Here is a 14,459-nt window from a genome sequence, read left to right on the forward strand (position 1 = left end):
GGTTCTTACCTTGACATACTTTCAGAAGAAAAGTTAAGTATGGTTCTAATTTTAATGTGTCCCATCTGTGAGAAGTTTGGGAAACATTGTGTTTGTACACCATTGGTTTGAAAGAATTTCCATGCTAGGCCAAATGAATAGCCTCTCTAGTTCAGAATTCTGCCCATCCACAGTGGCCTCCCTCTCAGGGAGGCTCACAAACAAGGCATGATGCCATATTAATATGATTTTGCTAGTCCCCACCTAGCATTCCCTAGTCAGTCATTCCCTAGGCAGTCATTAATATGATGTTGCTAGTCCCCGCCATTCATTAGTCAGGGTTGAACTATCACTGGAAATGGGGACGGGGTGGACATTTGGCTGTTATAACTACTGAAAATGGAGGTACTGCAGTTTAATAGATACAGAGTTACAGCCCATGGACAGCAGAGTTTTCTTATCAGATGTATTAATGTTGCTGCTTATGTATTTTCATGATATTTCCAAATTTAGGCCAGGATCTGTCTGTGCGCATGGACTATTTGGAGTGGCTTCTGCTGAAGCACTATGAACCACAATGAGAACGCCACAGAGACTCTCTTTTGTTACAAAAATGCTTGGGCATGCTCAAGGGATCCCAGCCTTAGTTTTCTATTCTCATTGTAAATATAGAGTGCAGAGCTTCATATAAATGGCTTTCTATAAGAGGTTACACTTTATGATATAAATTACTTATGCTCAGGATGTCCATCTTGTCAGAGGTGAGCTTGACATCTACCAGGAGAAGGGCCTTTTGTGTTGTGGCACAGAATACTCCCCCCTTGGAGGCCTACAGGGCTGGCTTCCTGCTGGCCACCTATTGGCCTTCAGGAAGCAAATAAATGCATGTTCCTTTCTACAGACCTTTGGGGAGTAATTTTTGTTCTCACTGTGCCATTTTATACAGCTTTTAATTGACTTTAATTTTGTAGAACCATATATTTTTTAGTATTTTTATGGGTTGTTATTTTAATAGAGATGCGGGGATACAAATAAATTCAACCGAATAGTCAATAATAATAGAAATAATGGGTTAAATTCAATGTCATACTAGCAGAGGTGTGCTAGCACAAAGGGAATTTCTCTTTCTCTCTTCTCTCCACTGCAGCTCTCTGTGCTGCCCAAAAATCTGCTCCGTAAGTTTTCCTCCATAGGGTGTGTGGGGATCACCCTCTTCCTTGTCCTGTTGAGGAAAACAGTCCCATCAATGGAATGACATCATTGAATCCAACCCAATATATTTTAGTATTCTCTGCTGCTTTGCTGGCATAACAGGAAACTGATCTCAAATTACCTGGAAATCAGATAAATAAAACAGCCATTTTTGCAGATCAAAGTTTCTACCATTGCAAATCTCTATGTACAACAAGCAAACTGTTTATGAATCTATGTTTATTCATTAAATAAAACAAAGGCATCTGATTTATGCATCCCTCCACATTAGTTATGAGCCTGTTTAGGCTCAACTCTGGCCAGACCTCCTTAGGTAGATTGTGACTGTGACATATTCAAACACCATGACAAGCCTATCTTTTTAAAAGACATTAGTGTACCATGGGAAAATACACCCCAGGGCCATAGATGAATTGATATGATTTCCTTGATTGTATCTTTTTATTTATAAGGCATAATTTATGAGCACTGAAAAGCAAACTAAAATGAGTGATGACTAACTACAGCCAAAGTAATAAATCAGCAGCTCTGAAAGAAGTAGTGATTTTGATCGAATCTATTGAATTAGCTGTTGCCCTTAGCCATTATAGGTATTGGAAAGACCTTTTAATATCTGCTTATCTCACTCTTGGGAATGTTTTAACTATCTCATTATGTACCCATAGGAAACAAATTATTAAATTGTCTGCCTTTTGGAGTTAAACATGTTTGCATCTCATTTTTGTTACTGATGTGATAGAATATTAAACGGAACAAGGATTGTCTGAAACTTTGATAGCCTTTTTATGTCAGACTTATTAAATACTTTGTTTTGTCTCTTTACCATGAGGGGAACCCATTCTGGAAGTGGACATTTTTTGCTGTTGTTGTAAATAATACTTTGCACCATTAAGATGTATGTGTTCCAGAGTTGACTTGCCAGCTTTTATTGCCTAACAGATCAAATTTGTCTTGATTTTCTCACCCTCTCCTGAGAGATTACTCGCAGGATTGGACCCAATAAAGGTTGGCCTTTCTATTCCAACTACATAAACATATATCATAAACTTAAACCACTTTTCAAAAATGAAAAGTTATTTCTAGACCAAATGGTAAAGCATTAAATGTTAGAAGAATGAAAAGTCTAGCAAAACAGTTTATTATATAGTGAATATAGTAACTAGTAGGTATTGATAGACATCCTCCACAAATTAGGCTTATGTCTTAAGAATTAGCAGAGGCACATCTCTTTAACCACTAGACAGTCTATGGTTGAGACCTTCCATCCCTGAAGTCAGCAAGCCCATTGTCCCTTGTAATAGCAGTCCATGGAAACCAAATGTCGAATAAGACTTTTCCATCCCAGGCAACACCAAAACTGGCCACCTTGAAGGCATCCTCAGCCTTCAGCTTGATGGCTCTTCACACTAGTTTCTATGCAGCAGTGATCCCACCCTGCACCAGAAACTTGGCTTTAATGCTGCAGCAGGCCTCCAGAAGCCATGAACCTGTGAGGGAGATTATGGGTGTTCAACCTGTTCTGGATCAGGTTGCACTCTTTCTAAAGGACCAGGTTTTCAGCTTGGGAGTACTGATAGATCCAGAATTGTCACTGGAGACCAAGTGGCATCTGGGGCACACCATGCTTTTCACCTCGTGCGTCACATGAGTTACTGTAAGTTGCTATGATTCAAGACCTGTAATGTTTATTTATCTAAACTGTGCCTTATCTCATGTTCAGGGTTGCTAATGACTCCAAAATAATGCAACTATAAAAAGTGCATATTTAAAAATATGACTTGTAAAGATGTTCCTTGCAGTTTCCTGAAAGTCCTAGAGGTGATGTGCTGAAGCATCTCCTTGAGGAGTTCATTCCAAAGCCTTTTACCTTATTAGGAAAACTGGGAAATTACATTTGTTTAAATTGAAATGTTTAACATTAGGTCCATTCTTCATCAGCTCTGGTGTAGTAACAAAGCTTTTCCCTGTAACTTTGAGGGGAAGGCAACATGGGTCACTTAGCAGTGGAGCAATTGCTGAAGACAGTCACCAAAGGAATGGCTTCTGGGGACCATTCTTCTGCCATATCTTATGGCTGAGGTCTGTAGCACAATCACTTGATACAAACCTTGGCTGCCCTTTTAGATTTGGTGTCATCCGGCCTTTCCATTACCCCTCCGCAGGAACAGGACTGTATGAAGGCACATTTTTCAGCTACCAAACAAGTTTCCCTTTGCTGCGCCTAGAATTCTTTAGTTCTCTAAGTAGATGGATGCTACAGAGCTTTCCCTTTTTTTGAAGTGCTGTCTGGGCAGGTGGCCAAGAAACTGAAGATGAAGACATCTGAATTACTGCTTGTGTAGATGAATCTGGAGCCCTCTTATGGCCTTCTCAAGCCTGTGCACCTTCTAATGATGATAGAGATTTTGGCAGGGGTTTGGATAGGGGTCTGCGCAGCATGATGTAAGATTACATTATAAAGGAAGCAATATATAGTCAACGAATTCAAGGCACAAGTACTTTCTGTTCCCATTTTCTCTGCCATAGACCAGAAGGCATAGACCTGAATCTATTACCTGAAGGATATTTTAAGATTCTCAGATGTGAATTATATGTATTCATCTTGAATGTAATATTAAAACTTCCAGAGATGGCTGTTCTTAACTTATATAATAGCCTAATGGCAGGACTTGCCTTTGATGTCTAGCATAAATATGATAGTATAGCTCTTAACTTAGCTTATTTCTTATATATATATATATATATATATATATATATATATATATGTTCATTCCTTAATTTAGATTAACCCACTCAGACCATTTTCTCTCCAAATGACTTTCAGTTGCTGTAATTGCACTCCCTCTGCTGTTAATGTGTATGCACACGCAGTTCAAGTTTTCAGTTCTCTTAATAAGGGAAGATTATTCCCATAGAATAAGTTGTCTCAGCTTGACTGCCTTGTTGTTGTTTTTTCTTTTCTTTTCTTCTTTCTGTTTTTATCCACTCCGCTCAGCAGAGCAGCGCAGGTGATCATGCACCTCTAAATCTACTTTATCTGTCTGCTTTGGGGTGGTAATGGTGTTACTTGTGTGATTGTACAAGTTTGCCACACGTACTGGTAGCTACAGTCATTGAACTGAAAAGCTGGAGTGGAACCCCAAGTACCATCTGATCCAGCCACCCATCCGCAGGCTCCCCCTGAGATTAACGTAAGGAATCCTGACCCTATTTGATTCTGTAAAGAGAGAGCAGGCGCATGTCAGAAATCTAATAGTTATGTTGCTTCGGTTTAGCAGAAATGCAGAGTTATATTCTGATGAAACGTTAAAATAAAAAAGTAAAAATATTTTTCAGGGTGATGGACAAGCTAAGCTCCCACTCACGTATGGGGGACCATACATTAAAAAACTTGGTCTCAGACTTTTTTCTGCAAGGGCATTCCCACTACTTCGTAAATTATTTCCTTATATTTCAGCAGCCGTTAAGAGTTAGAAAATTAGACAAGAAATGCAACCCATGCAAGTCTGTTCAGTGTAAGTTTGGTGTGCTACAATGCAGTCTGTTCAGTGTAGGGTGTGCTACAATGCAGTGGGCATAATTCCTAGGCTTGTTGTAGTTTATTCGCTCAGTCGCTTCTGACTCTTCATGACTTCATGGACCAGCCCACGCCAGAGCTTCCTGTTGGCCGTCGCCACCCCCAGCTCCCCTAAGGTCGAGTAATTCCTAGGCTATCTTCAAGCAAAAGAACAACCCTCTCTTTCCTTTAAAATTATACGTTTGCTGAGCTCGAGGCAGTGTGTAAGTGGATTCTTTGTTGGTTGTTTTAAGCACATTATACCAGTGTGCTCTTTCCCTTCTGCCTCCCACGGTACTCCATATCCACTTATTCAGGTATTAAAAGTTGCTTAATGCATTCGAGCTCAAGCTATTCTGTAGTAAAGGCAAAACAGGCCATTGGAAAGATTAAAGTTCAGCTAAATATGCATCATTTAAAAAACAGAGAGAAAACTGGACCATTTATTAACATAGCTTTCAGCAGTGGGGAGGGCCTTCAGTGATGTATAAAACATAGCAAGTATCAGTGCATAGAAGGGGATTCAGGCATTGATCCTTGCTATGAGAAGAGGGAATCACTGTTTTCATCTGTCAAAAGTTGAAGTATATGACAGAGTCAAAGCCCCACATACATAATACTCCCCACCCCCTGTTTAATGCAACTGCCTATGGGGGAAAGCAGCTGTCTGGAAACACCCAGTGGAGGCTGGTGACTGTGATTTATGTGGGGCTATGATTCCATTCTGGGTTTCAGTCAGAACCAGCCAGAACTCTAAATGAGCTATCCACGGTGCTGACCCCTATCCCCAAAATGGGTTCAACACCTTGGATATCTCCTTTAGAGTTCTGGCTGGTTCTGACTGAAACCCAGAATGGAATCACAGAACCACCGAAATCAGAGCCACCAGCCTCCACTGGAAGCACCCTTAACTTTTGGATACAATCAAGGGGATCCCCCCCAAAATAATTTCAAGAGGATTGTGTCCAATTTCTTGGTTAGATTGTTAAATCTTTACAACAAAGATTTCACTGATACGGGATGGTTTCTTCATCTTCTTGCAGTCATGAGACATACATTAGAAATGTTTTGCAGAGATCCGTGTAGTGAAATGTCACAGCTAGGGCTGCTAACGCTGTTCCTTTTTATTACATCTTCTAGCAGTAGTGATGTAACTGTGATTCTTCAGTTGCAGTTGAATCTAGAATGTCTAGATCACAGCCTACAACAGCTAGACAATTTTGCTGCTCTCCTTAAGCCTTCCCTTTCTAAAGGATTCAGTATTTCCTGGCTGTACATTTGGAAGACTGGAAGGCTATATTTGTTTTCCATTTTTAAGTAAATTCAACCCCCCCCCCAAGTGTAACAGATATCACACAAGAGCATGTTTTACTACAGTGAGAACTGCTCGACATGAAAGCTTACTAAGGAATACTTAATACTAAAAATCACACAGACGGTCTCCTTGTATCGCCATTTAGATCTATCATTCTGATTGATCACTGTGTGTGTTGCTGTTATTGAGCCTAATTTAACCCTATACACTCGCACATCCATCTATTCCATCTATTGTACCTGACATCCTACAAATTACTTACTCATGCAAATGATGACCTAAGTCAACCTTTTATGCTATTCGTGTTTAATTATACAAATGGTATTTGATAAATAAGATTATACATCCTTCCATATGTTTATTCTCTCCTTGATGAAAGTGAAATTTAATTTTCATGCAGATTTGTTGGAGGCCATGTTTAATAAGTGCTGAGTTTCATATAGTGTGCAGATCACCCTGGTTTTGGGAAGCTGACAAAAACAAAATCAGTAGACACAGTTCTTAAAGAATATAAGTTTTTAATCAGGCTCAATTCTAGCAACTGGATCTTGGAATCCTAGAACTGCAGCTCACTTCCCATGTACGTTGATTGACATAACAAAGTGAATGTTTTGACAAAAGTAGTATGAATAATAGAAGAAATGCCGACATTTTAAGAGTGTATTTTTATATTAAGCAATAAGTGAGTGGTGCTGTATGATCAGTCGCATTAATACCATTAACAAACCAGTGTCCTCTGAAAACCCATTTACCTTCAGCCCTGGCTTGTTGGCTGAATACAAGTAAGCAGAACCTCAGTAATATGCTGGTTCTATTGACTCAACAGTATATACCACCTTGTCTATACTGCCAGTCCTATCTACACATCAAGTCAGCATTGATGGTTGCCCTGTGTCCATGACCCAACATTTCTCAAAGAGGTCAGCTCTTACAACCTCAGCCGATGTTTACTCCTGGTAAAGGGACCAAGGAGTAGGGATGGAGAAAGGGAGGGTTGTGGTTTGCACTGTCTGACCTAATGCAGTAGGTCTGAGATGCTTGAAAACTGTGATGCACAGTTACTAGCATGCTGTTATAACTTTCCATCCTACCCAGTCTAGCACTAAACCTCTCAGCAAAAAGTTGAATGGATGCTCAATTGTGCCAGAGAGCAGCTGGACTTGTCAATATCGAGAGTACTGTGACAGCATTTGCTAGGATGTATGTCAACTTAACATTTAAAGAAGCCAGATATTCACAGAAATCTTAATAGAAAGGAACACGCAAAAGTTCTTTGAAATAACTGTTTTCTTAAATACACCTGTATGCATGCACCTGTACCAGTCTTCAGCAGTTCAGATAGGAAATGTACTTGTCCCTTTTATTAATGAATTTAATGGGGAATACAAACACACACACATATTCCCCAGTAAAATAAATAAATACAAATAAAACAAGCTTTAAATATTGTCTAGCAGTCAGCTTAGTGCTACTCATATGTCTGCTGCAAAAATGTAGAAAGTTCAGATACAGTAGCATCTTAAGTGAAGCAAGGGGGACAATTCCATCTTCGGATAATAATGCCTATCAGTTTCCAGAGGAGTAGCCGTGTCTGATTACAGCAAAAACAACAAAGAGTCTTGTGGCACCTCAAAGTCTAACAGAAGCTTTATTATGGCAGAAGCTTTTGTGGACTAGAGGCCACTTGTAAGCAATGAGGTCAGGGAAATTAAATGCTAGTGCAAAAGACAGTGACAATTCAGTTAGAGCTTGAATGTATGAAATATTAGCTCTTCAGTCTTTTACAATAGTAGTCAATTTAGCAAAGCTAAGATGGGACAGGAAACCATTGTTTCTATTCATACTCAAATGAATAGAATTGAACTTCTTAATTGTAATTCAGCAGTTCCACAGTGGACCCTCTCTTTGAAAAGGCAGTAAATAAATAAATAAATAAATAAATATTTAAATATGGATGAATAGCAGAGTGCCTTGGTATGGTGAAATGATATTTTACTGGTTTCTGAACAATGTCATTTGTGTCCGTTTATTTATTTATTGTAGGGACTGGCTTATATGTCCTATATAGAGTGCAAGAAGGCATTTCTGGCAGATGATAGCATGTATCACATTAGAAAATGTGCAGGTGAATAAACCCTAGATGTTGTGGCTAACATGATTAGGTCCTGTAATAATGTTGCCTGAGTAGATATGGGGCCAGAGTTGGCATCTGGGCCTGTTGCAGTTTGGTCCCTGTGTTTGTGTCTCTGTTATGTGGTCTGCTATTACTGGGGAATACATATTTAAGTTAGGGGACAGTCTGTTAGTGAAAATCATCATCTCACCATAGTGGGGAAGACTGTGACCAGGTGACCTGCTCTGCCTTCTTATTATGGTTCTTTATCTTTAAACCGGACTTGGACTGGTCAGCCCTTCAAATAGAGGACACCTTCAAATGGAGGACTGTCTTCTGTAAAGTAGGACACATGGCCACCATACCTTTTAAGCACCAGGCAAAGTGTGCCCTATTTTGACAGGCTTTTCTTGTTTAATTCTGTTTACTAGTTGGCTGAATTTGGTGTTGTTCATGTGTTTTATTGGAGCTGCTATAGCATGTTTTGTATTTTTTATATTATGTCATATTGTATTTTTATGACATTTCCTAGTTAACTGTCTTGAATACTATTTGTAGAAAGGCAGCACACACACTGTTAAAAATAGCTAGCTAGCTAAATATAGTGGCGGTTAAATTGCTATTGTGACTGCTGTTTCTCTTTTCCAGAGACTGTTTTAGGGCCGTTCTGAATCTCACCACTTGGATGCTGTTATTTGTGTTTTTAAGGTTCGGTCAGTAAACTCTGCAGGCCGGACAGCTAGCAGTTGGACCCAGTGTAAGACAGGCCCGGCACCTCCTCAAGGACTTCACGCACCACTCTTTGATACGGTGGCTTCTACTTCAGCTGTGGTGAACATCAGCCCTCCTCTTAAGCCCAATGGAATAGTCAGTCTCTACAGGCTGTTCTCAAATAACACCAAAGGAAAGGATGTGGTGGTGGTGAGTATTCATCAGACAGTTTCTCTTTGAGCTGATGAAATATTTGAAGCTTGGTACAGGTTCTTTTCAATTTGTGGGAGCATTGCCTGAGCAGTTACACTCAGAATGCTCCCACCAGTGGAAAGGGATGGGGGAGGCAGTTTTTGCTGATCCCTCCTTCCTTTGTAGCCTCCAGTGCCACCTCCCCCACTCTTCTAGAGGGTCCCCAACTCTCTGGAGAAGATTATTTTTGTACGGGGACTGCAGGGGGAAGAGGGAATCACCAAATATCGCCTCCTCCCCCATTCCATCAGCAGAAATGCTTCACTGGATTGGAAGCCTTCTGCAGAGAGGAGAAGACCTCCCATTCATAAAAGGATGACCATGGGTTCCTTCCTCAATTTGTATTTTTTAAAAATCTTCACTAATTAAAAAAGCACCTTTATTGCATTCCTTTATTCTGCACATTGATTCAGGTTGACTAGACAAAAAAGCCTCTTCCTGAATCAGACCTTTCCTTCATATGGTCCAGGAACTTGAAGAACTACTTTGGAGTCAACCTCTTTGGAGTCAACCTCTAGAGATTTGTTCTCTAGAGAACTGGAACTTGGTCTTTTAAGGCAGTTGTCTGCTGCCTTGCTGCTGTCTTGCTGCAAAGAGTTATTCTATACATCATACAGAATGAGGTGCTAGACTGGGGGTGTAGAATTCTAGGCTGTATCATTTTATACTGCAAGTGAAAACTGGAAAAAGCAGGAAAGAGGTAAACTAGCACTTCAGAGAGAAAGGTTTTAGTCCCTAATACAGTATTTTGCTGTACTTTCCACAGTGTAGTAGACACAGATAATTCTACGCCTCATAAAATCAAGGAATACACTAGGAGGGTTCTGGAAGAAAATCATGCCTTTATGAGATACCATGAACTAGCAGAACCAAGATCAAGCCTTTCCACATATAAGATAAGTAGACTGAGGGCTCAGCTTATAGTGTTGATTCCTGCCATCAGTATAGGGCAGGTGTGGGCAACCTGCAACCCATAGGCCACATGTGGCCCCCACTGTCCCCCCCCCCACTCACTGGTTAATTTGTTGTGGGGGTGATGGGAAAAAGGTGGTTTGCTGGTTGCTGGATTTTGGCAGCAGGGCAGCAAGAAAAGAGGACCTGTTTATCTTTGTTTTAAAGCTAAATAGGCCCTTTTTGTCACCATTGCCAAAATTCAGCGGCAACGGCAAGCCACCAATTATTTTTTCTGCTCCTGCTCTGAACAATTTTGATGCTGAATTAGGCAGGGGAATGGTGGTGGGGCTCCCAGTGGGTTCCAGGGAGGTGAAATTGGCCCCCAGCTCCCCCCAGAAGTTACCCACCCCTGGTATAGGGGACAGCAGAACAAAAGAAAGGAAGGAGAGGGGTTATAGGACCTGTCAAACATCAGAAAAAAGAAATATGAACAAAGTGGTTCCACCATTGGTTGCCAAACACTGCTCATCATTCACAGCCTTCCCTAGCTCAATGCACCTTCTGGGACAATTCAAGCCTGCTGTGGTGACTAGTACCTTCCCCCCGTGTCCGGCTTGCCTGGCGCGGGAGGGATTTTGCAGGTGGGGGGGAGGAGGAGATGTGCGCAAGAGCCATTGGCCTTCACATGTTATGTCAGGGTGGGGGCTAGCCAGCCGATATTTGGCAGCGCTGCCCCCCCTTGCCTCCTCCATTCCGCCCTCAATCCCAATGCAGGTTTCGCCATGAATGCTCCATTTGTGGGGGACAGCATGCCTTCATTAGCTGCCCCAGGACTAGTTTTTGAGGCCCAAACTGGGAATGGCCAGGCAGCAAAAAGTCTGGCAGCAGCCCGCAACCACCGACTAAAGGGGCCCGGTCCAATTAAGTTGGATCCGTTGAGGTGCCTCTTGACTCAGGAGGACCCACTCTGGGATGATGCCCTTTATCTGTAGGAGGGTTTTTCTCAGGGTTTTAAGATTCTGTTTCTGGGCCAGCACTGGGCCCAAATTTCCCAGAATCAGAAATCTGTTGCCGGCTTTGAGCATGTGGTCAGGGAGAAGATTGATAAAGAGGTGGCCGCGGGGAGGGTCATTGGCCCATTCAACTCCCCCCCCCCTTCCCCAACCTGAGAGTGTCCCCTTTGGGCTTAGTGCCAAAGAAGGCGGTGGGGGAGTACAGGTTGTTTCACAACCTATGTTTCCCTAGGGGCGGGTCAGTGAATGATGCCATCCCCAAACACCTGAGCTCTATTCATTACACCTCATTTGATGCCACGGTTGCAATGGTGAAGTCCTTAGGGCCTAGGGCCCTCATGGGGGAATGCAACATCATATCCGCATTTCGCCTGTTGCCTATCTCTCCTAAAGATTTCGACCTGTTAGGTTTCAGCTTCCAAGGCCAATTTTATGTGGACAGAGCTCTCCCCATGGGGTGTTCAGTGTCCTGTGCCATGTTCGAGAAGCTTAGTTTCTTCTTGGAGTGGGCCTTGAGGGACAGGACTGGGTCACTGAGTGCTGTACACTACCTGGATGATTTTTTATTTGCGGGCCCAGGCGGTTCATCTCACTGTGCATACCTAATGCAGGAGTTTTCCGCCTTAGCGGAGGAACTGGGTGTCCCTTTGGCGATGGAGAAGACCGAGGGCCCATCTTCCTCCATCATGTTTTTGGGAATTGAGATGGACTTGGTGAACCAATCTTGTAGGCTCCCAGCTGCCGAGCTCTTGGCCCTTAAAGGCAGGATCTTGGGTCTATAGGGTTCTAGGAAGGTAACGCCGCACACCCCTCAGGAAGTGGTCAGACACCTCAATTTCACCTGTAAAGTAATTTCACCTGGCAGGGCACTTCTTCAACACCTCTGTGACACTATGCAGGGCCTCCGTCTCCCTCACTACCAAGTCCGAGTAACGGCCGCCATGAAAGACAGCTTGCTTGTCTGGCTGCACTTCCTTGACTCTTTTAACGACATCTCCTTTTGGAGGAGAGAATTATTATTGGAGGTGGAGCTGCAAATACAGTCTGATGCATCTGGGGCCCTGGGCTTTGGGCTCATTTTCAGGAACCGCTGGTGCTCTGAGCGGTGGCCTGTGGATTGGTTGGACACGGGCATTAGCAAGGAGCTCACCTTCTTGGAATTTTTCCCAATATATGTGGCAGCTCATCTGTGGGCCAACCAGCTGTCAAATTCCATGGTGCACTTTTGGTATGACAGTCAGGCCACTGTCCAAGTCATAAATTCTTTGTCATCACACAATCAGAGGGTTATGGTTTTGGTGCGGGCATTCACATTACCATGCCTACACTTTAATATTCTATTCCATGCATGGCATATTCCAGGCCTGGACAATGCCATAGCTGATGCTTTGTCACATAACCAGGCCCAGCGGTTTCGAGAACTGGCACCCTGGGCACAGGAAGTGCTGGACACCATGCCAGCCGCCCTTTGGGAAATTGGCTGGAAGAGTCAGAGCAGGCCATCTTGCAGTCCATAGCCCCTAGCATGTGAGCTTCCTACACCAAAGCAGGTAGGCAGTTCTCTGTCTTCAGGACAGCATCGCAGCTGCAGCAGTTGTGGCCCATTCCGGTGGAGCACTTGCTCCAGTTCTCTGTACATGCTCATAAGAGGGGCCTTTTGGCGCAAACCATTAGCAGCAGGCTGTCAGCGCTGGCCTTCTGGTCTAAGATGAAGGGCATCACCAACAATATGGCCAACTTCAGGGTCAGGCAGTGCTCCAGGGCTGGTACAGGGTGTCCCCAGTAGGGATGTTGGAGAAATCCTCCACAGACCCCAATGAGGCTGGATTCTATTGAATCTGGGCCCCTGAAGTCTGTGGAGGATCGGATCTCCTACCTCCGCCTCCCCGCAAAGTCCCCAGGGATGGCGGAGAATTTCTCCCCGAAACTTCGGGGGGCCGAGCGCCAACGTGTTTGGCCCCCCGAACAAGTTTCGGGGAGAAATTCTCCGCCCCCCTCGCCCCCCACCCCCCCCCAGGACGGGACTTACCTTTCCCGAATGTCCCTCCCGGCGGCGGGTCCGACCGGCGGTTCGTCGGGTCTTCGTCCGGGGCGGGAGCGGCAGCCGGTCTTTCGACCGGCTGCCGCCGCCGCCGCCGCCATTCCAAGAAAAGAAAAAGAAAAAAAAACACCCCCGTGATAGGCTACGTGACGATTATCGTAGCCTATCACGGCTGACTTTGCAGATCTAGCTGTGATAGGCTACGTTAATCATCATGTAGCCTATCACGGGGGTGTTTTTTGTTTTTTTTTTACTTTTAATTTCGCGGCCGGGCGAGGCGAGGCGCCTCCTCCCCGGCCTGAATTTCGGCCGGGCGAGGCGGGAAGCCTCCCCCCCGGCCTGAATTTCGGCCGGGCAAGGCGGGAAGCCTCCCCCCCCCGGCCTGAACTTCACGGGGAGAGCAGCGAAGCGCCTCCCCCCACCGCGAAAAGCTGCGAGACCAGGTAAGTGACTTTCGTGCACCCCTAAAAGTCCCTCACTGGCCAGATCCTGCCTGCCGCTGGCTCTGAAGCCCCAGCAATATGGCCACCATTGCCATATCGCTGGCTGGACTGATGGACTGCAGACGCAAATAGCGTCCACTACACCATTTGCGTCCCTGTTCCTTCACGCGATAGGCTACATAAAGATTTACATAGCCTATCATGTCAAAGAGCAGGGACACAAATGGCATCCGCTACACCGGATGCCATTTGCGTCCGCAGTACGTCAGTCCAGCCAGCGATATGGCAATGGCGGCCATATCGCTGGGGCTTTGGAGCTGTCCGGCGGCTCCACAGAGTCAACGTGGAGCGGAGCTGGCAGGTGAAGATTCCGGGGGGGAGGAACGGATCACCTCTCACCCCGGCGGACCCTCGGCAGACAGCAAGGTAAGGGATTTGTACATCCCTAGTCCCCGGCGTCCCCTGATTCCAGACGCCCTCTGTCACCAGATATCCTGCTTGGTTTGAAGGGGTAGTGGCCTTCCATGTGTAACTCTCAATATGAGGCCACATTGTTCCATGCTGCGGCGCTGATGGCATTTTTCGGAGCATTTAGGATTTCCCAGCTGGTGGTGGCTGCCAAGGGTGACCAATCTGGGCAGGCACTGCAATTCAGTGACATCCAGTGACATTCTCTCAGCAGGTTGTCCATATACGGCTAAGGAAATCCAAGTCCGACCAAGCAGGGATGGGGGTGACAGTGTCACTGTTCCCTGCCTCAGTACTAGGGGTGCACGAAAGTCACTTACCTGGTCTCGCAGCTTGCTTCGCGGTGGGGGGAGGCGCTTCGCTGCTCCCCCTGAAGTTCAGGCCGGGGGGGAGGCTTCCCGCCTCGCCTGGCCGAAATTCAGGCCGGGGAGGAGGCGCCTTGCCTCGCCCGGCCGCGAAACT

At 44.6% G+C, this 14,459-nt stretch overlaps 1 protein-coding gene across 1 annotated transcript in view; it reads left to right on the plus strand.

The window, feature by feature from the left end:
• USH2A (usherin) overlaps window positions 1–14,459 on the plus strand; it is an 809,138-nt gene that overhangs the window by 756,200 nt on the left and 38,479 nt on the right. The window contains exon 65 of the mRNA XM_084828794.1: window positions 8,884–9,093. Coding sequence (XP_084684920.1) covers window positions 8,884–9,093 — 210 coding nt within the window. The remainder of the gene's footprint in view (window positions 1–8,883; window positions 9,094–14,459) is intronic.

This window comes from Heloderma suspectum, chromosome 1 (assembly GCF_057233095.1).
Source record: "Heloderma suspectum isolate Gila_16-S chromosome 1, 16-S_ref, whole genome shotgun sequence".
NCBI classification, from domain to species: Eukaryota; Metazoa; Chordata; class Lepidosauria; order Squamata; family Helodermatidae; genus Heloderma; species Heloderma suspectum.